The following is an 18987-nucleotide window of genomic DNA, read 5'->3' as shown; positions in this document are numbered from 1 at the left end:
GCAGGGCGGGGGGTGCGCAGCCCTCGCCGGGCTCGGAGGGCGCCGGGGCGGCGGGAGGCGGGGGGGGCATCCCGGGAGGATGGCAGAGCCGCCCCGGCGAGCCGAGCCCCGGCGCGCAGGGAGCCAGTGAGAGGGAGGAGAGGGGAAAACACAAACAAGCAAACAACCCACAACAAACAAAGCGGGCAGAGAGCAGCGCCGAGCCCCGCCGCCCCTGCCCCAAAGGCGCCCGCCCGCCCGCAGCCCGCACAGCCGCTGCCCCAGCGAAGATGCGCCCGGCCCTGGCCCACGGACTCTGCTCGCTGCTGCTCAGCCTCTGGGTACCCAGGTAGGACTGCGCCCCTCCATCCCCAGCCCCGCCGCTGAGAGCCGCGGCCCCACGGGGAGGGCGCCGGGGAGCCGCCGCGCCCAGCCCCGCACCGGGGGCGGTCAGCCCAGGGGGCTCCTGGGGGGGTCCCGCCGCCCCAGCCCGGCCCCACACGCTTGCGGCCCCCCGTTCAAGGGGTTGTCAGGGCTGCTGCCCCCCTCTGCCTTCCCTCATCCCGACGGAACGCTGGTGGGATGCGCAGCTTCTCCCGCTCAAGAGGCTGTCCCCCTTCCTCCTCGGCCGGAGACGCTCCAGCGCCCGCCCCGACTGCCTCAGTTTCCCCGCTCGCCCGCGGAGGACGGGGGAATGCAGGCTGGGATGTCACTGTCGTGGGGGTCAGTGCCTACTGGATTCCCCTGCTACCCCTCCCTGGCTCCACCCGTCCTAAATGCTAGAGGGGTAAGAGGGAGCCACCTGCTTTCCAGAAAGCGAACCCCTAAATTCACCACCCCTGTCTGTCTTCGCCTTCCCTCTGCCCGCTCCCAAACTTGTGCGCTCCAGGCAGCCAGGGGTTAATCCTGCTGCTGGTATGAGTGGGGGGGTCCCCCGCCCTTCCCCCTCCCTCCAGCCCCTTTAAATATAATTTGTTAACGTTGGGACTTGTATTAATTAAAGCAGCAGCCGCTGCAGCCTGTGACCTGGGGGCCTGTCACCGTGAAATCAAGTTTAAATCCAGATTTAAAGGGGGAAGAGAGCTGGGGGGAGCACTGTATCCTCCTAAGAAGTGTGACAGTGACAGCTTCTTGCCGATGCCTGGCCCTTCTGAGCCCTGGGTGGAGCAAGAGGCAGAAGGACCTTCCTTTTACTCTCCGGAGCCCCTGCCTCAGTTTCCCCGCAGTGCAATCGGGAGAAAGACCGTAACATCACCCCCATCCCGGGATGCCCTGGGAAATGATGGCAGATGCTGTGTCAGGCTCAGGACACGCAGGGAACGAAGTCATTACAGTGCTCAGGGCAGGAGCTCCTGGGGTTGGGGATGGTGGTAGCAGCGTCCTGCACTGCATCTTTTGTCAGCCAGGACTTGCTTGACAGTGGGAATGAGTACAGGAAGCCGGGAAGAAGGTTTGCCCTCATGTGTAGGGGTTTTGGAGGGATGCACTCCCTTTGTCTCTCCTCTCTGCTCCACCTCGACTCTCCCTGTTGGAGTCACTGTGGATTTGCACTGGGGCATATTCATATATGACCCATGAAAGTGGTGGGATAAACACCCTTAGGAAGCTGGAGAAAGCAGCAGCCTGATCTTGACAGCTCTCCCTCTCTCCTGAGCAAGCTGTAATTCAGCAGAGATGCTGGGGCTGAACCCTCCGTCCAGAGCTGGGTGAGCACTGAGCTGGGGAACTTATCTCCTGACAGCTTCTTCTGCCCAAGTACCTGAACCAGGCTTGCAGGGTTTGAGGGAACAGGGGGGGAGTAACCTTTCTCCCCCAGACCTGGCAGCTGCAGTCCTTCCTCCAGCATCCTCCTCCAAGTCTTGTTTCTGTAATCAAAGTTCAAAGGGCTTTGAGCTCCTTGCTTCTCCCAGGGACCCAGCTCTTGCCTGTCTCAGGGAACAGGGAGAGACCTTCCTAGGGAGAGCTCTCAGCAGGGACCAAGCTCTCCTGAATGTGCAGTGGGGTGGTGCTGAGCTCCTAGTGGACCATGCTGCAAGATGCTGGATGCTGCTGGGTGTCCCACTGCCTGCTGCTTGTTTTGTGGGTTTTCACTTGGACACTGTTTATCCCAGAGTCCTTCAAGCCATTCCCTGGAGCTGGGCAAACACTTCCTATTGTCTCCTTCTCCAGATTTGTCTGTTATGTGTACCTCCATATTAGCTCCGGGCATCTCTTCCTGGACATGCTTTGTCTCCCCACATCCCACATCCCATATCCCATCTATTTGTGTATTTCCTTGCACCCATCCATTTGCTGCTCTCTGTGCTTCTGTGGCCACAGGCATCTGGTTCAGTGGGGCTAGGATGTGACAGTGGACTTGGGATGGTTGCTGGGAGCTTGAGGATACTTGGCACAGTGCTTGGCTCAGCATTTCACAGCTGAACTGAAAAGAAAAAACTGATCACTCCCTTTACCTCCCTTGCAAGGACCAGCAGTGCTGGGGGCATACAGAAGATGCAGGGAGGGGATCAGCCAACAAAAGGGATGGAGCCAGACCTGGAATGGGTCTCCTGATCCAGGGTCTTTCAGTTCTCTCAGGGAAAACCCACACTTTCTGTAGAAAGCGAGTTGGGGCAAAGTGTGTTGAGAGTCTGCAGTGCATGGCCAGTGTGGCAGATCCCTGGGGGAGCACACACAGAGAATGCAGTCCTGGGAGATGCTGGACTCCAGAGGCAGGATGGCCAGATTTGACTGCTGCTGGGCAAAGGCAGCCAGGGTGTCTGTACTGTACTCATGCTGTTGGAGGGGACTGCATCCCCAGTGCTGCTGGGTATCTCTGCCTGGATAAGCTGCTGTTGAGCACAGGGTTTTCCCAGCCTTCCCTATATGCAATGGGCACAGTGTGGGTTGAGGAGCATGTCCCTTCCCCGTGTGTATCCCCCAGAGACTTTTCTCCTTTCCCAAATGGAAAACCAGGTGGTTGGCACATTGCTCTGAGCTCAAAGGTGTCCTTTTCCCTCCCAGCTCCTGCTCCAACGAGATCCTGGGCCTGAAGCTGCCATCAGAGCCCGTGCTGAATGCCAACACGGTGTGCCTGACCCTGCCGGGGCTGACGCGGCGGCAGCTGGAGGTGTGTGTGCGCCACCCGGACGTCACCGCCTCGGCCATCCAGGGGATCCAGATTGCAATCCATGAGTGCCAGCACCAGTTCCGGGACCAGCGCTGGAATTGCTCCAGCCTTGAGACCAAGAACAAGATCCCATACGAGAGCATCATCTTCAGCAGAGGTGAGGGTTGGACGGTTCCCCTCCTGTCCCACCATCCAGCACCTGCTCGCTGGAGCCCTCATGGCCTCCCCCTGGGCCCCTGCACAGCTCTTCCCTGGCCCAGGGGATGAGACGAGCTCTTCAGCATCCCCGTGAATGAAGGCAGAGAAATGTTATGGTCTGCCAGACGAAGGAGCACTGTGCTATGGCAAAGCTGCACCATGCACCTTTGTACCTGCACTGGCCCTTGTCCCGAGCTGCTCCTCCCTAACCAACTCCAGCTGCTCCTAAGGCTCTTTCCAGGCCCTCCTGCTTTCTGGCGTCTTCTCCCCGTGTTGTGTAGGCTGGTGTTTGGAGCAGTGCCATGGGTGTGCAGCATAGTTGGTGGGTCTGAAGGTGGATGTCATGCTCTGAGATTTGGTTTGGTGGATACAGTTGAGCATCTTGGCTCAGTCCTGCTCTGGGGGTGGTGTTTTAATGTGTTGTGATGAGTTGAAATGGTCTGAATTAGTGGGACCTAGTTCTATGAGCCTGTCACCCTGGTGTTCTGCCCTTGTGTTGGCTTTCCAGTGCAGAGAGCTAAGAGCTCTCTGTTTTGTGGGACCCTAAAGCATGATGGCAGAGCGGACAGGGATACAGGCTGTCCTGGGAGCTCACCTGCCCACAGAGCCCCCAGCTGTGCTGCTGAAAGAACTCTCCTAGCTCTGCACATTCTGCCAAGGATCTTGGTGCCAGGATCTCATCTGCCTCGCAGTCATGTCTGGCTCTGCCTGTATCAGGACCTCCCTGGTTGATACTCTCTCTGGCAGACTCTGGGGTGCAGAGGGGTTGGTCTGCATGGTGCAGATTATGGTTGTGACCTGATGGGATCTTCTAGAGGACGTGAATGTATCTTTTCACCTGAGTACCTTTTCTGGAAGCCTGTGCCTCAGCATACTTCTGTGTGCCCATTGCTGCAGACCATGGCCAGGAAGGACAATATGGTGCCAGTGGCCGGCAGTCAGGGTGCTGAGGGCAGGCCAGGTGCCCAGTACACATACCACTCCTCCAGCTCCCAAGAAAGGTGAAAACTATCTAAGAAAATGCTCACATATCTGCTTTGTGAGCCTCTCAGCCTGATGCCCAGCAGAGAGTTGCAATCATCCACTCTTCTTCAAACATCCTTCTACATCCTACATCTTCTTTCCCTGGGACTATGAAGAGAGTCTCAAAGAGGAGACGTTGGCATCTTGAGGCTCACGTGTCATTGAGGGGATGTGGTAGCAGGAGCCCACAGGCAGCTGTAGCAAGTGGGGAGACGGCTGGAGAGGGGATCAAAGAAACATTTTGGTGTGCGAAGATCTCTCATGTCCAGGGCGGCCTGGACAGCCTCAGTGCTGCTACCTCGGAGCATGTGTGGCATCAGGGCTGTGGTGGAGCAGTCCTGATCCCTCTCAGGACCTTAGTGCCTGGAGAAGGGCAGTGTCTCTTCCCTCTGTGATCACTGTGAGCAGTGCCCAGGTTAGGGCCTGGCAGGAAGGGTGGGGACTGTCAGCTCTGATAAGCATCGAGGTATTTCCAGGTCCTCTGAGGAATGTGGTTCACTTCTAGTCTCCTCAGGCGGCAGGAGACACCAACTTGCTGGCTCAAGTTGTTCACACACCCAGACAAGCTTCCTTGCTCCGGGTCCCACCAATCTGGGTGAGAAACACCAGCAGCAGAGAGCACTGACCTGCATCCCTCCCTCAGCCCACCTTGTCTGCTGGTGGCCTCAGTGACCTCACTTCTGTCTCAGATGCTCCTGCAGCCCTTCCTGGTGTCAGGGTTGTGGCCGATGGATGTGGGGGCTCTACAGACCCTGGACTCCTGCCCCTGTCTTGAGCTATTGGATATGGCTCAGCCCAGGCTCTCAGCATTGGTGAGATCCCATTCTCTGGAACAGAAACACAACATCCAACAGCAGGGCAGGATGGAGGTAGGGCTGGAGCATCAGAGCAGGCAGACATCTCATGGCACTCCTGTTTGGGCAGCAGAGGTTGCAGGATGAGCTCCAAGCACCCAAACTGTCTCATGTAGTTGCTTAGAGCCATTGGCCATGGAGCAAGCCTTGATGCTGGAGCCCTGGCCACTTTGAACCCACTCATGTCCCTCAGTAACAGTGCTGGAGCTCTGAGCTTTGCCTTCCATCTGTTACACACACAGCCAAAAGATAGGGGATGCATCTCCGGAGCCCAGTGCTGGAGGAGAGGCAAGAGGTAGAAGTGAGGGATGCAGACTCCATGCTGCAGACTTTAATGCATCTGATCTCTGGGGACCAGGTCTCTGCTTTGCGCTCTGCCTCATCCTTGCCGCGCCTGGGAATGCAACGTGCTTGTAGGATCATTGTTTGTAACCCGAAGTGACAGACCCCTTTAATCTTTCATTCCTTTTCCCACTTCTTCTGCCATCAGTTCAGCCATGCGTGAATCTCACTTTAAATTATTTGTAGCTGGCTTCTCCCTGCCACTCTCCTCGCTTGGCTCCACTCCCCAACACTGTCCTGTCCTCCTGCTTCTCTCACATCTTCTCCAGGGTGGGCATGAGCCAGACAGGATGCAACACTGTTCCAAGCTGTCCCATGGTGCCCATCCCACACTCTGCCCAGTGTCCAGGCACTCAGTGGAGCCAGGGACCTCATCCCCTGGGGACAGAGAAGAGGACAGTGGCAAATGAGTGCCCATCTCCTCATCCTGCTGAGCTGATCCCAGAAGTTTGAGTGCAAGCCCTGGGGAGCCTCACAATTAGACAGGGCTGGGAATCTGGGGTGGCTTCAGAGCAGCATAGCTGGAGACAGGGATGCTGGCCGCATCCTGGGCAGAGCACAGACCTAGGACATGCTGCCATCCCTGGGGCACAGGAAACAGTGGGTATGAGGCACAACAGCAGGTTAGTGGAGGGCAAGGGGAGTGCCCAGGAGTTTACCATCCCTGCTCTCACGGAGCCACGGGGTTCTTTTGAGACACCACCATGGTCTGTGGGTTTTTCAGGTCTGGTCTTCTGATGCTGCATCCTTGGGGTATGAGGTGTCCTTTGTACCTTTTGTTGAGTCTCCAGTGCCATCTGCACCTGCCATCCTTCTTGGCCCATGTCCCCTCCATGTTAAGCCAGGCTGAACAGTGCTATTGCAAATCCTCCTCAGTCTTCCCTGGCTCCCCAGCTGCCTGCCTATGTACTCACCACCTTCCTGCCCATTCTCTGGCACTGTCTCTTGTGCCAGGACTCTCCAGTGCTGTCCCTGGTCCCATGCTTCTCTGCTGTACCTCCCTCTCTCTCCATGTGCTCGCCTGGCTGACAGAGACATCCTCTTCTGGCCTCAGGAGACATAGGGGGATGGTGCAGTGAGGTGGAGGCAGGTGGCTGCATCTACATCAGCAGTGGAAATAGGTTCCCTGCTCCTACTCCAAGGGTGAGCATCATGATTGTGTCCACCTCACTGGAGAGGATGGCCTGTTGTCCTGGTATGTTGTCCCACCACAGCATCTGTAGGCTACCAGGCACTGTGTGGCTTGGCTGGGCTGATCCATGCCTGGTTGCCTGGCAAAAACCAAGCTGCAGATGGTGGTGGGTCACTGAGGCTTGGTCCTTGTCCAGTATGTGTGCACCCATGGGTGGGTACAATGCCATCAGGGCTGGGACTGTCTGGCTGCTGGGCAGGCGCTGTTTGAGGTGTGCTATGGGACTGACTATTCCCCTTTGCTCATCCCAATCGCAAGCCTGTCTACATGGAGCTCTGAAAAAATTAGGACCCCCATGGTGGGGGGTCTCTGGATGTCTTTGAAGGCCTTCAAAGGCTCATGTTTGGAGGGGACATGATTCTGGAACACAGTATTTCTTGGTTCCTGCAGCCTTTGGAGAGATCGGTGATGCTTCCATGCCCTGTGCCCACCTCAGAAGGGCTCACTGGTGACAAGGGGTCTGCTTGGCCATGGCCAGATCTTGATTTCTTTCAGCAGGGAGTGGGGAACTCCCTGCAAGGATGGAAACACCAGGTGCTGGGGCCCAGCCAGCTGTGAAACAGAGCTTGGGGAAGCTTTGCTGTGTGCTGAGGGAGGCAGGTGCTGTTACAGCTATCCAGGGAGATGCTGCCAAGCTCAGGACCCCGGAACCCAGCTCTGCAGAGCCCCAGCCAAGCTCCAGTGCCCACAGACCGCAGCACCTGGCCTGGCACACCTGCAGCTGGGTGGCTGGCAGGGTTTTGTGTACCCCCTGGCAAAACAAGGGCTTTGCCCACCTGGCCCTGAAGGACATGCGGGTGCTGTGGATGCTTGGCTTCATCCCTGTGGGTTCCCCCCTTCCCTGGACCTTCTCCCCACTGCTGGTGCCAGTGAGACCCTGGGGCCAGGCAGGTTGCTGGCGATGCGGGGCTGAGCTCGGCCCCCTGCAGCCTGCACAGCAGCAAGGGCTGCTCTCAGCGCCGTGGGCGGACGAGGAGCGAAGGCTGCGGGCTGTCCCTGGCACGCTCAGGAAGGTGCAGGGAGGCAAGTTAGGATCTGCAGGGAGGCATTTAGTGCCTGGTGCTGGGCCAGACCCTGGCAGGTTCACCTGCAGTTTAATTAGGGAGAGGGGAGGGGAGGGAGCGGGGCTGGGGGAGAGGCAGCGTGTTGGGACTGGCCGTCTCGGCAGGCCTCGCAGGAGGTGGCGGGGGAAGTTCTCCTCTGCCTTATATCAGGGCTGAGGCAATGAGCCCACAGCTCCTGGCAGCTACAACCCACTCCTGGGGGGTATTGCCATGAAAGGGACAGTTGAGCATCCCTGGGGTACCCTAGGATGGGCCTACATGAGGCTGTTCCACTGGCTCCCTCAATGCCACCCAGGCATTACAGTGATGGTGCTGGGAATTGCTGCCTGGATGTGATGGTGAGCTGTGGGAGGAAGGCCATGACTCCAGCTGCCCCTGGTCTACAGACTGTAGAGCCCGGAGCTTTGCCTGAGCCAGCCCTGTAGTCTTCATCGCACATCTACTTGAAAGATGGAGAAACTGCAGTGTCCATGGTGGAGCCAGTGCTGCTGGGACTTGAGGTCTTGCTGAATGATCCCCCATCTCGTAGGCACATCTTGACAGGGAAAACTTTCCCTGCTAAGAAAGCTGCTTTGGGATTTGACCTGAGGAAGAGAGTTCAGACCTGTCCTCCTTGCCTGGCATGGTCTTTGAGTACACAGCAGGCTGGATGCCTGTGGTGGTGTCAGGATTGTGTCCTCCATTCCCTCTTCCCTGCAGGATGCAATACTTCTTGTACCTCCCACAGCTACACCTCTTCTGTGGTCTCCAGAGGGATATGGTGACTCAAAAATCACTGCTGAGGTCTTAGGTGGCTGGGGTGGCTGAAGAGCCTCCCTCCAAAGGGCTCAGGGCTGGCCACCACATGCCACTCTTGGCTGTGGTTCCTGGAACCTTCCACCCTTGCTGAGCCCACGAGGCGGGTGGTTGTTGCCTGCAGCTGCGTTGCTCGTTGCTTTGCTTCAATCCTCTGTCTCTGGTGTGGCTGGGGTAGAGCAAGGAATGTAAACTGAACCTCCTAGCAGAACCATACTGGCATGGCTGCTGTGATCCCAGTGCTGCCCTGACCTCCTCCTCCCCATCAGAGCAGGTGAGGGAAGAAGGGGAGAAGGCAGGGAAGAATGGTGGGGCCAGGCAGAGTGATACTGAGCAGGGAAAGGACCATGATGAGATGGGAACAAGACTTCCTGAATGTTGTGATGTCGTGTCTTGGGGACCAGTCTGTCCCCTGCCCACAGCCTGGGGAATAGCAGCTCCAGGGGCAAGGACCCATACCTCATCCATCAGCTCACATGTACTTGGAGAGCACTAGGGGAAGAAGGAGAACTGGAGCTTTAGCCCATGGGTTTTCCAGCCGTGGAGGGCACCCAATCAACCTGACCTCTTTACCTGTAAGGACACAGGCTTGCTAGACAGACTGGGTGGGGTAGAGCTTGTGTCTGAGCTACAGAAGGGATTTTAAGGAGATGCCACACCAGAAATTATTTTTTAGGCTGGAGAAATGTGCGAGAAAGAGGCAGGGCTGAGAAGAGAGTGTTTTGCTGGGTGACAGGTTTGCTGCCCCTGTCCCCAGGCACTGGCTCTGTGAGGAGCTGGGGATGCCCAGCAGGGTGGCAGTGATGAATTGGGCTGTGCCCAGGTTTGGCATATGAAGGGCAGAAGCTGGCCCAGATGGTGGGATCAGAAAACTGACATAGGGAGGATTTGGGAATCCAGGGCACCTTTCTGGTGCTGGTTCTCTGTCCTCCACTGCTCACCTGGGGACTGAAGTTCCCCAGATGTGGGCCTTCATGCTCCAGCAGCGCTGTGGGTGTGTTGCCTGCCAGCACTCTCCCTGGGGAGGCTGCACGGCACAGTGTACGCACCAGCAGCCCCATTACCTGCCCGCTGAAAAATGTTGTTCAACTTGTGCATGGAAAGAGGCAGGCTGAGAGCAAGCTTGTCCCACACCAAGGGGAAGCTGGGAGAGGCTCCTGCTGGCTTTTAAGCAGCACCTCGTTAATTTTTTAAATGCACCAGTGTCAAATTAACACACAAAAGAGCAGCACGACTTTAAATGCAGGTTTCCGGGCTGCATTTCATTTTCCTTTAATAAGATCATAGCGTTTGCTCAGCGGGCGGCAGCGAACCGCGGAGAGGACATGCGTGATGGGGAGCGCTGCCGAGGATGGGCAACAGCAGCGGCTGCGCTCTCACCTCTCCTGACTCCATGGCACAGGCAGGGAGCTGGCAGAGCTTTGGGGTGCTCACCCAAGACCCCCGTCTGATGGCATGGACCTGGTAAAGAAAACACCCCGAAACCTGTTGTCTGTTCAGCTGTGTCAAAGCCAGGGCCAATCAAACTGCTCATGTCCAACAGAGGGAGAGAGGCTGGGAACTCCAGCTATTTATTTATTCACATGTGACGCCACGCCGCAAAATCTGGCTCTCCCTCCATCCTCGCCTCATGCTGGGGCCAGTCACTGTGCACCAAAGCAAAGGGCACTGCAGGCTCCCGGCCTGACCTAGGAACCACAAACAAAAGTATTACTTTGCATTTCAAATAAAATAGAAACTCCCAGGGAGGAGAGGGTCCTCACCTGGCTTCAGTGAGGCCAAGAGATTCTCAGGCATCCCCTGCTCACAGCTACATGGAGCCCCATGGAGCCCCTTCTGTGAGACCTATCCCTGTCCCCATCTGCCCTGTCGCCAGCTAATGACACTTGTGGATGTCCTCACTCCCTAGCGTTTAATGACAACCAGCTGCCGGCTCTGGCAGTGCACGGTGTGGTCACAGCATGCTCTAACTGACTAGGGATGCTCATTTTTTTCCAGTGTGGTATCACATTTAGAGCTTCTTGTGGGATCTGGCAGGGTTCAGGGTGGGAAGGGATATGAGCAGATGAATGGGGCTGGACAGGCAGTGCAGCCTGATCTTTTTACTGCCTACTCTGCACTCTATGAGTAAGCAAAAGTGGCCCGTTCTTCAGCAGAAATATCTCTTGTCCAGTGTTACATTTAGTATAGTAGGAAACCCTGAGTGGATAGGGGAGGAGGGATTGCCTTTCCCATCAGAGCCATGATGCTAGTGCCTGAGCAGTGCTGTGGTGGCATCTCCTGAGTGATGTGAGAGCAGGGTGATTGTGGAAGCTGGAGTCCCAGCTAGGGCAGGGCTGCCCTCAGGGTAGCAGTGTGTCCTGGTGGGAATGGGGCTGGAGAGCAGAGTGGGAATTCACTCATGGCCTGTGTGGGAGCTGGTGCATCAGGAAAAAGCAAGACACAAGCTGAATCTCCAAATCCCTACACCGCAGTGTGATGATGAACTCATCCCTCACGGTGGTCACGCCACCCAGCCTGAGCCCCACTGTCTCCTTCCTTGCAGGCTTTCGCGAGAGCGCCTTTGCCTATGCCATAGCGGCGGCTGGCGTGGTGCACGCTGTGTCCAACGCCTGTGCCCTCGGGAAGCTGCAGGCCTGCGGCTGCGACCAGAAGCGCCGCGGCGACGAGGAGGCGTTCCGCCGCAAGCTGCACCGCCTGCAGCTGGAAGCCATGAACCGCGGCAAAGGCATGGTGCACGGGGTGCACATGGAGCACATGCCGGCAGAGACCCCCGGCCTCCAGGACTCCTGGGAATGGGGAGGGTGCAGCCCGGATGTGGACTATGGAGAGAAGTTTTCCAAGGATTTCCTCGATTCCCGGGAAACCTACAGGGATATCCACTCCCGCATGCGGCTGCACAACAACCGCGTGGGCCGGCAGGTGAGTGGGGCACCAGGGACAGTCGTGGAGAGATGACGGTGGGAACAGAGTCCCCAGGACGTGTGTGGGAAGGCTGTGAGGAGCCATTTGTGAGTGTGGCATTGCCCCCAAGGCACTTCCCAGTCTTGCCCAGAACAAAGGCAGTGATTCCCTTAGCAGGACAGGGATGCAAGGATATGCGGGCCAAACATCTCCTGGGAACAGTACCTCTGAGCATTGCTGCTGTGGCCTTGCCAAGGGACACTGTCCCAGGCCACTGTCACCTGTCTGTGCTGCAGGGGTGCTACTGGGGTGGCGCAGCAATGATTCTGGCTCCTGCCTCTCAGGAACTGGGTGAACTGGTGTTGGGAAGCTGCAGTGGGAGGAAGCTAAAGACAGGGAGGAGAAAGTCACTGGCATCATGGGGACACAGCACAGATTCTGCAGCACCCAGCCATGACTCAGCCTCCAGAAAGGGAGCCAGTGCCCTGAGGAGGCAGATGTGAATGAGGTTGAGTTACGCACTGGGCACCTGTACCAGCTGGGAAACACAGCATGCTCTTGGGAGCAGAGGTGACAGACCACAGCCTTGCCCCTCATCTCTAGCTGCGTGCTGGAGCCTGTCCAGGCAAGCAGGACAGCCTCCCCACCATTCTTATGATGTCAGGTCTCGTTAAAGGTACTAATTAGTAGCTCACTCTGTCTGGAAGTGGAGGTTTAAAAGCAGCCTGATAATGGAGACAAGAAGCATACAGGCAGGAGGGGTTGGGAGGATGGCTTCATTTCCCTGCCTGCTTTTGCTCACAGCAGGTGCCTAAGAGATCCCATGCATTGAATCCAACAGGACACACGTCCCCAAGACCCCAGCCACATGCTGCCAGGGCAGTGTCAAGCCCAAGATGTGTGGTGACTGCAGAAATAAATAATTAAAGGTCAGAATTCCATTGGGAATGTTTCCTCAGGATGGCTCAGATTTTTGGATGTGCCTCTTGCTTTGAGCATGTGTGAAGCCAGCTGTGAGGTGTGGATGCTGCAGAGCAGGACCTTAATGTGTGGCTTTCCCTGATGCTGGAGCTGAGCTTTACCACCCTGGAGAAGCCACCCCAGTTTGGCCAAGCTGTAAATGCCTGGTGAATACCAAAGCTTTTGATTTGTTTGACTTTGTTGGCTTTTGTGTGGTGAAAACTCACTCAGTATTAGGCAGCTAAATCCTCTGCAGGCTGGTCTAGCCCAATCTGGGCAAGACCCCCATTCCAGTTCTGACTGCAGGGCTCATCCTGATTCTCCTACATCTCTCCATGCCCTGGATCTCTGGGACTCTTTGCAGTGCTCAGAAACCTGTGGTCTGTGTTGCCTGCTTCCCAAGGGAAACCTCACAGCCTGCAGAAGGAAGGGAAGGTGAGAGAACAATATTTGCTCTGGCAGGATGTCACGAAACATTTCCTGTGGGATCCAATAACAGTGAAAATGCCTGGGGTCTGCTTGTCTCCGAGGGAAGGCAGGCACAGGACTGGCAATGTTGGCTCTTGGTGGTTTTAGAGACAAGATCTGGATGGATGAAAGAAGCCTGTGAACTAAAAGAAGAGGCAGAAGAAGACTAAAGGAATAAAGGAGGGAATGGTACCTATGCAGGTGGAGAAGCAATGCCTGGACAGTCTGCCCAGCTCAGGGACCTTGTTGAGACGAGGGTGTGAGCCCATGTGTGATGGCTGTGGGTGCCAGGCATTGGAGCAAGGAGATGATGCTGTGCCTGCTCTGTCTCTGTCGGTGCAATACTTATTGCCAGGGCTGACCCTGGCCACTCCACTGGGGATGGGTTCTCCAACTCCCCACCTGCTCTTCTAATAATGCTGTGGGTCACACACCCACCCAAGCCCCATTTATTACTAGGAGCAATTTTCCTGCTGTAATAAGGAACAATCTCCTGGGATTTCCCAGGAAAGGAATGGCTGTGCTGATTGCAGAAGCTCTGGGATCCTCCCCTCCAAGTCCTGAGGCTTGAACCTCTTTAGCAGAGCAGTGATGTGGATGTGCATGCCTCGTGCCATGCCCTGCCATGCACCATCCCTCTCCGTGCACCAAGCAGCTGCAGCACCCAGAGCTCTCCAGCACGTCACTGATTCTGAATATCCTCTCTGGGGTTCCTGTGCATCCCGAGGGTGCTGTGTGTGTGGGTGAGCCTGTCTCCCGGCTCAGACCCTGCAGTGCTGGAGGGAGGTGACAATTCCATGCATGGTGGCATCCAGGGGCCATCAGACATGGGTTTCTGTAGTGTAGTGGTTATCACGTTCGCCTGACACGCGGAAGGTCCCTGGTTCGAAACCAGGCAGAAACACACCGGTTTTTCCTTTTACGTGAAGCTGGGCAGGGGACTGCAGCTGCAAGGGATACGCAGCCTCCTCTGGCAGTGGCGGCGGTGACCTTGGTGCTAGGAATAGGAGGCCCTGGATAATCATTGCGTGGTCCAGCTCAAGACTGAGGTGGGTGTTCTGCATCCCTGGGAGGCAGCAAGCTCCAGCAAAGAGCAGCAGGAGCGTGCAAGAGACTTTGCAGGTCCTCCTAACTCACCAGATCAGAGAGCCAGAGAGGATGAAAGGAAGCCAGGAACTACCCATTACCCTCACAACAAAGACCTACGATAAAGCTCTTATGAGCGTGCCTGGGAGGAGCTGGGAATGTGCGAAAGAAAGCACCAGCGAGTCCAGGCATGTGTCAAACTTGGGTGTCTCTGAGACAGGGAAAGGACGGCTAAAGGTGCATGGAGAAAATTCAAGGACAAAAGCATAGGGCCAAGACTCAGATGGGCCTTGTTGCATCTCCCAGCTCTGTCAGGGCCCTGTCCCTTCTGCTGCCTGTGCAGGAGGGGAAGAACAAGCTCTCACTGGCCAGGAGTGGATGGGTGTTGTGGTTCTGGGGCTCGGGATGCTCAGCAGTGATGGCTTGGGTGATGGAGATGGCCACACTTGACATCTTCTTCGGCCCCTGCTGCTACCAGCTGCTCCCCAAATGAACCCCTGTCCAGCTGTCACACCAGTGTCCCCTCCATCCCAATGGTGAGCCTGCCAGTAACAGCCCTTTATGCAGATTTTTCCTGGTCCAGCCAAGCCAGCAGGGAGGGAATGTGGGAAAGGATGGGGTCCCAGTGCCTGTGGGTTCCCAAGGATAGTGACTAGAACAGTGGCGAGCAGCTGGTGTTCCTGGCTGGCACACCCAGGACATGGTGCAGAGGCCTGGGAGCTCATTACCTTGGAGGTGGAGGCTCTTCCCAGCAGGAGCAGGACACTCAGCAGGATGAAAGCCAAACTCCAGCCCAGCCCAGACCTCTCCACCATGTGCCCCAAGCTCCAAACGTGTTTGCCTGACCTGCCTTCATTACCATAACTGCTTAGCAACTTGGAGATTTACTCAAAAATATGAAAATAAGGAACAAAATCTGCCCACCCCTACCTAAACAAGCCACTCCTGTCACATGTGTTCCTCCCAGGGAGGGGGCAGGAATAGGCAACATGTGGCAGGCATGGAGCCAGGTAGCTGGGCAGGACTGGCATTGTAGGACAGCACTTTCCACAGGGACAGGTGTCCCCTGGAATCCCTGCACAAGCCCGGGGGCATGGCCCTGGGTATGGAGATCAGCCTGTGATAGTCTGAAGCCCCAGCTGAACTCCTCGTGGGGTTTGGATGTCCTCATGGAAAAGGAACTCACTGAAGCCCGTATGAGCACAAGGATACGGGGGCACACAACCCAGCAGGAATCCCTGTTGGGACAGAGAACATTAAAAACTGTCTCTTTCCAGGCTGTGTGTGGGGGGTTGTGTGGCCATGTTGTGCACCTGGAGATTGATGGGTATGAGCTGTTCCTCTTGGCTTGGCCCCAGCAGTATCCCTTACTTAGGGATAGGGGATTGTAGTGGATCCCAGCATGCAACCTGGGGGCTCAGCAACCTTGCCCAGGGAGCCCAAGGAACTCCACGCTGGCCTCTGGCCCCTGCACAAGCTGTACTTTCAGGCTAGCCCAAACCACAGCCAAAGCCCAGCCCATGCAGCCTGGCCCTTGAATGTTGTGGATGTATAACACTGGCCACACTGCAGCCTCTACAAACCATAAAAGCATCTCTCCCATCTGCCCCACTTGCAGTGTTACTGGCTGGTGAGGTGTGTGGGAGACCCTTGCACTGGGGGTCCCAGTATGGCTGCACAGATGCTGCCACGCTGGCTTTTAACTGGGGTCCAGGATCAGGATGATGCTGCTGGAGCCAAGCAGCAGTGGGAGGTGAGATCCAGGCTCCTTCTCCTCCCTGTGCTCAAACAGCTCACCCTCTCCTTTAGGTGCCAATCCCTTGCTGAAACATAAAAGCCAGCTGGTATTGCCAGGATGGGAAGGGACAGGGTGTGGGACATGAGTTGCACTGGGCACAGCAACAGGGTGCAGCCTTGCTGGCTTTGCAGTTCCAGAGCTTTGATGGCTACTCATGCCAGCCCTTGATGTTTGCGTAGTGCCAACCCACACAGAGCTCCATTGTGGCTTCTTCAATCCCCAAAACGCGTCTCCTTCACACTAACCCCTCCGTCCTTCCTTCCCCGCCCAGGTGGTGATGGACAATATGAGGAGAAAGTGCAAGTGCCACGGTACCTCAGGGAGCTGCCAGCTGAAGACATGCTGGCAGGTGACGCCCGAGTTTCGCCTGGTGGGGTCCCTGCTCAAGGACCGTTTCTACGGGGCCACGCTCATCCGGCCCCACAACCGCAACGCGGGGCAGCTGGAGCCGGGCCACGCTCGGCATCGCCGCCGGGCTGGCATCAGCGAGCTGGTGTACTTTGAGAAGTCACCCGACTTCTGCGAGCGAGAACCGGCCCTGGACTCCCTGGGCACTCAAGGGCGCCTGTGCAACAAGACCAGCCCGGGCATGGACAACTGCGAGAGCCTGTGCTGTGGCCGCGGGCACAACATCCTGCGGCAGACGCGCAGCGAGCGCTGCAACTGCAAGTTCCACTGGTGCTGCTTCGTGGCCTGCGAGGAGTGTCGCATCACCGAGTGGGTCAGCGTCTGCAAGTAGCCAGGCGGGCATGGGTGCCCACCCCAGGGTGCCAGGGACAAGCGCGCCTGCCTGCGGCAGGGGAGGGAGACGGGGATTGGCGCTGGCGGGGAGGTGGAGCCGCGATACCCGCTTCCCTCCGCTCCGAGGGAGCAGGAGAGGACATGCTCGGCACCCTCCAAAATCAGCACTTTGTCGTCACCTGGGAAGGGCAGGGCTGCCCGCTGCCCCCCAACCCCACATGAGAGCACCAAGGCTCCCGGCCCCGGGGAGCGCACGGCCATGCTGTACAGACCGCCGACACCAGCACCACTCGGGGGGCGGAGGGTGGGCGCGGGGTGGGGACTGCCCGCTGGCACCCAGCGGGACGGAGCAGGATGGGGTCGTGGACAGCAGGGTAGGGGGAGCCCAGGGTGGGAGGGAAGTGGGGGACACACACACTAGCACTGTGCACAAGTTCCTCCAACCACATACGAGGTTGTGCTCGGAGCAGGATGGGGTTGGAGCACCCCATGGGATGGAGAAGGGTCACAGCTCCCCGGGCTGGGGCTCACCTCACCTCTGGGCTGGCTTGGGCTGTAGTATCATGGCCGGAGGGGCGGGTGCCCGGGGCTGTGCTGTGTATGTCTGTGTTATTATATGGTAAGTTATTTTCTGATTGTGAATAAAAGTGGATTGGAGACAGCACAGGGTATTTCAGGATGCAGCGCCCTGCTCTTCCTGCTGTCAAGGGCTCTCCATTCCTCTAGGGTAACAAAAGGATGGAGGGGGACCCTCGGTGCCACTGACCTACTTGTGTGAGACTCTCCCTGGTGCTCTGCTGCCATCCCATAATAACCATCCTATGAGCTGTCTGCAGACTGGCAAGAGGTGGGGACCCATCGCAGGCATCCCCAACACTTGCAAGGTGGCTGCTGGGAAGCTTCTGCCCAGCTGGATGCATGCTAGACCCCATCCAGCCCATGGGAATCCTGGCTGTTGCCCCCATGCCCGTGACCATGCTGGGGCTGGGAGCTGCCCCACTGTCTCCCACATTCCTGGGGAGGGATGGTGGGGCTGGAGGGCAGGGAGAGGGAAAGGCAGAGTGGGTGGGCCAGGCAATGGGGGTCTGCAAATGGCAGCTTGCTGTGGTGGTGGGGAGGGCACCCATTTGTCTGCAGCAGCCTGCAGGGGCCAGGCAGTGAATCATGCTGCTGCTGTCTCCTGGCTGATAACTTCTCTGCTCCTCCCACGGCTGTGCACCCCTTGGGGCACAAAAAAAAAATAGAAGTGAATTAAAAAAAAACAAACAACTAAATCAAGGAGGAAAATACCAAGCTGGAAGGAAGCGAGCGCCCCGGGTCCAGCAGGGAGTGGCCCATGTCCTCATTTCATAACGCTCACACAAGCAGCTGGAGCTGGATCAGCTGGGATGGATGCTCTGCCCTTCACCACCCCTGGATGGGAGGCCTGGCTTTTCCCCTCCAGGAGGGACAGTGTGGATGGGGTCCTAGCTTCTGGAACCAGGTGAGGAGAAGAGGAGAATGCTGTACGTGCTGGTAGGAAGTACAGGAGCTTCAGTGACTTTGTGACACATGTGTGGCTCTGTCTGCCAGCACTGAAGGGACAGCAAGACATGTGGTCTCCACAATGGCTCCCAGCAGCAGAGACATTGGACTGGAGTTCTTGCAGGGAACAGGATCTCAGCTTGGGGTTTGGGGCACCCCGGCTTGCCCTGTGAGGCATGAAAGCAATGTTGTTCCCATGGAGCAAGTTCACTCTGACAGGGCATGCTCCAGTAGTTCATTTTCCGTCCTGAGACCCTACTTTGCCGTCTCCAATATCCATCTCCAGTATTAAGACCCTTTTTCCAAATCCCCATGACTTTTGCCTTTTGGCCATTGCCCCAAGAACTAATTGGACCCCATGAAGTTCCCCTCCCTCCCAGGCTGGCCAAAACCCTGTGTCCCTAAGGTTATGCTACTCAGGGCAGTGTAGCTCTGCGTATCTATCATGCTCCAGCACTTGGTAGGTGATGTTGGCTTCTCACCTCTCAGGGGCTGCTTTGCAGATGCCTGTGATCTTAGGGCTGCCTGAGGTGGTGACTGACTCACCATGGAAGCTCTCACCACACTGCACTGGCCCCTTCACCCCTGCTTGCTAATCCCAGGCCACCTGCTCTGCAACATCAGGATCCTAGGATATGACTCCCCCACAAGGGGACCAGAGTGGGGACAAGGTGTGTTTGATGATGCAGAGAAGTGATGCAGGGCAGAGCCATTCTCCCCAAGGACACATCACATCTCCCACTGAGGCAACAGGCTCTGGGCATCCTGGATCTGCAAAGACTGCAGCTAGCTCTCACCTCACCAGCCAATTTTAGGTGCATAGCATTGTGAAAAAGCATACCAGTAATGCCAGCACACTAGGCTGAGACTCCCTGCACAGTGCCCGGTGCTCTTTGGTTCTGTAGAGACCCTGTGTGAGCTCGTGACGTTCAGAGGAGAACATTAGATCC

At 57.0% G+C, this 18987-nt stretch overlaps 1 protein-coding gene and 1 non-coding gene across 2 annotated transcripts; both read left to right on the top strand.

The window, feature by feature from the left end:
- On the top strand, positions 1-17782 carry WNT10A (Wnt family member 10A). The gene is made up of 4 exons (XM_063399833.1): positions 1-328; positions 2983-3245; positions 11102-11478; positions 16044-17782. Exons 1-4 carry the CDS (start codon positions 270-272, stop codon positions 16509-16511), a joined length of 1167 nt encoding a protein of 388 aa, XP_063255903.1. The 5' UTR covers positions 1-269; the 3' UTR covers positions 16512-17782.
- TRNAV-GAC (transfer RNA valine (anticodon GAC)) lies at positions 13720-13792 on the top strand. The gene has a single exon. It is a non-coding gene; the product is annotated as a tRNA-Val (tRNA).
- Positions 17783-18987: the final 1205 nt, after the last annotated feature.

Source organism: Prinia subflava, chromosome 6 (assembly GCF_021018805.1).
Source record: "Prinia subflava isolate CZ2003 ecotype Zambia chromosome 6, Cam_Psub_1.2, whole genome shotgun sequence".
In the NCBI taxonomy this organism is placed as follows: Eukaryota; Metazoa; Chordata; class Aves; order Passeriformes; family Cisticolidae; genus Prinia; species Prinia subflava.
Note: the sequence above shows the minus strand (reverse complement) of the source record. Positions and strands in the feature narration are given on the sequence as shown.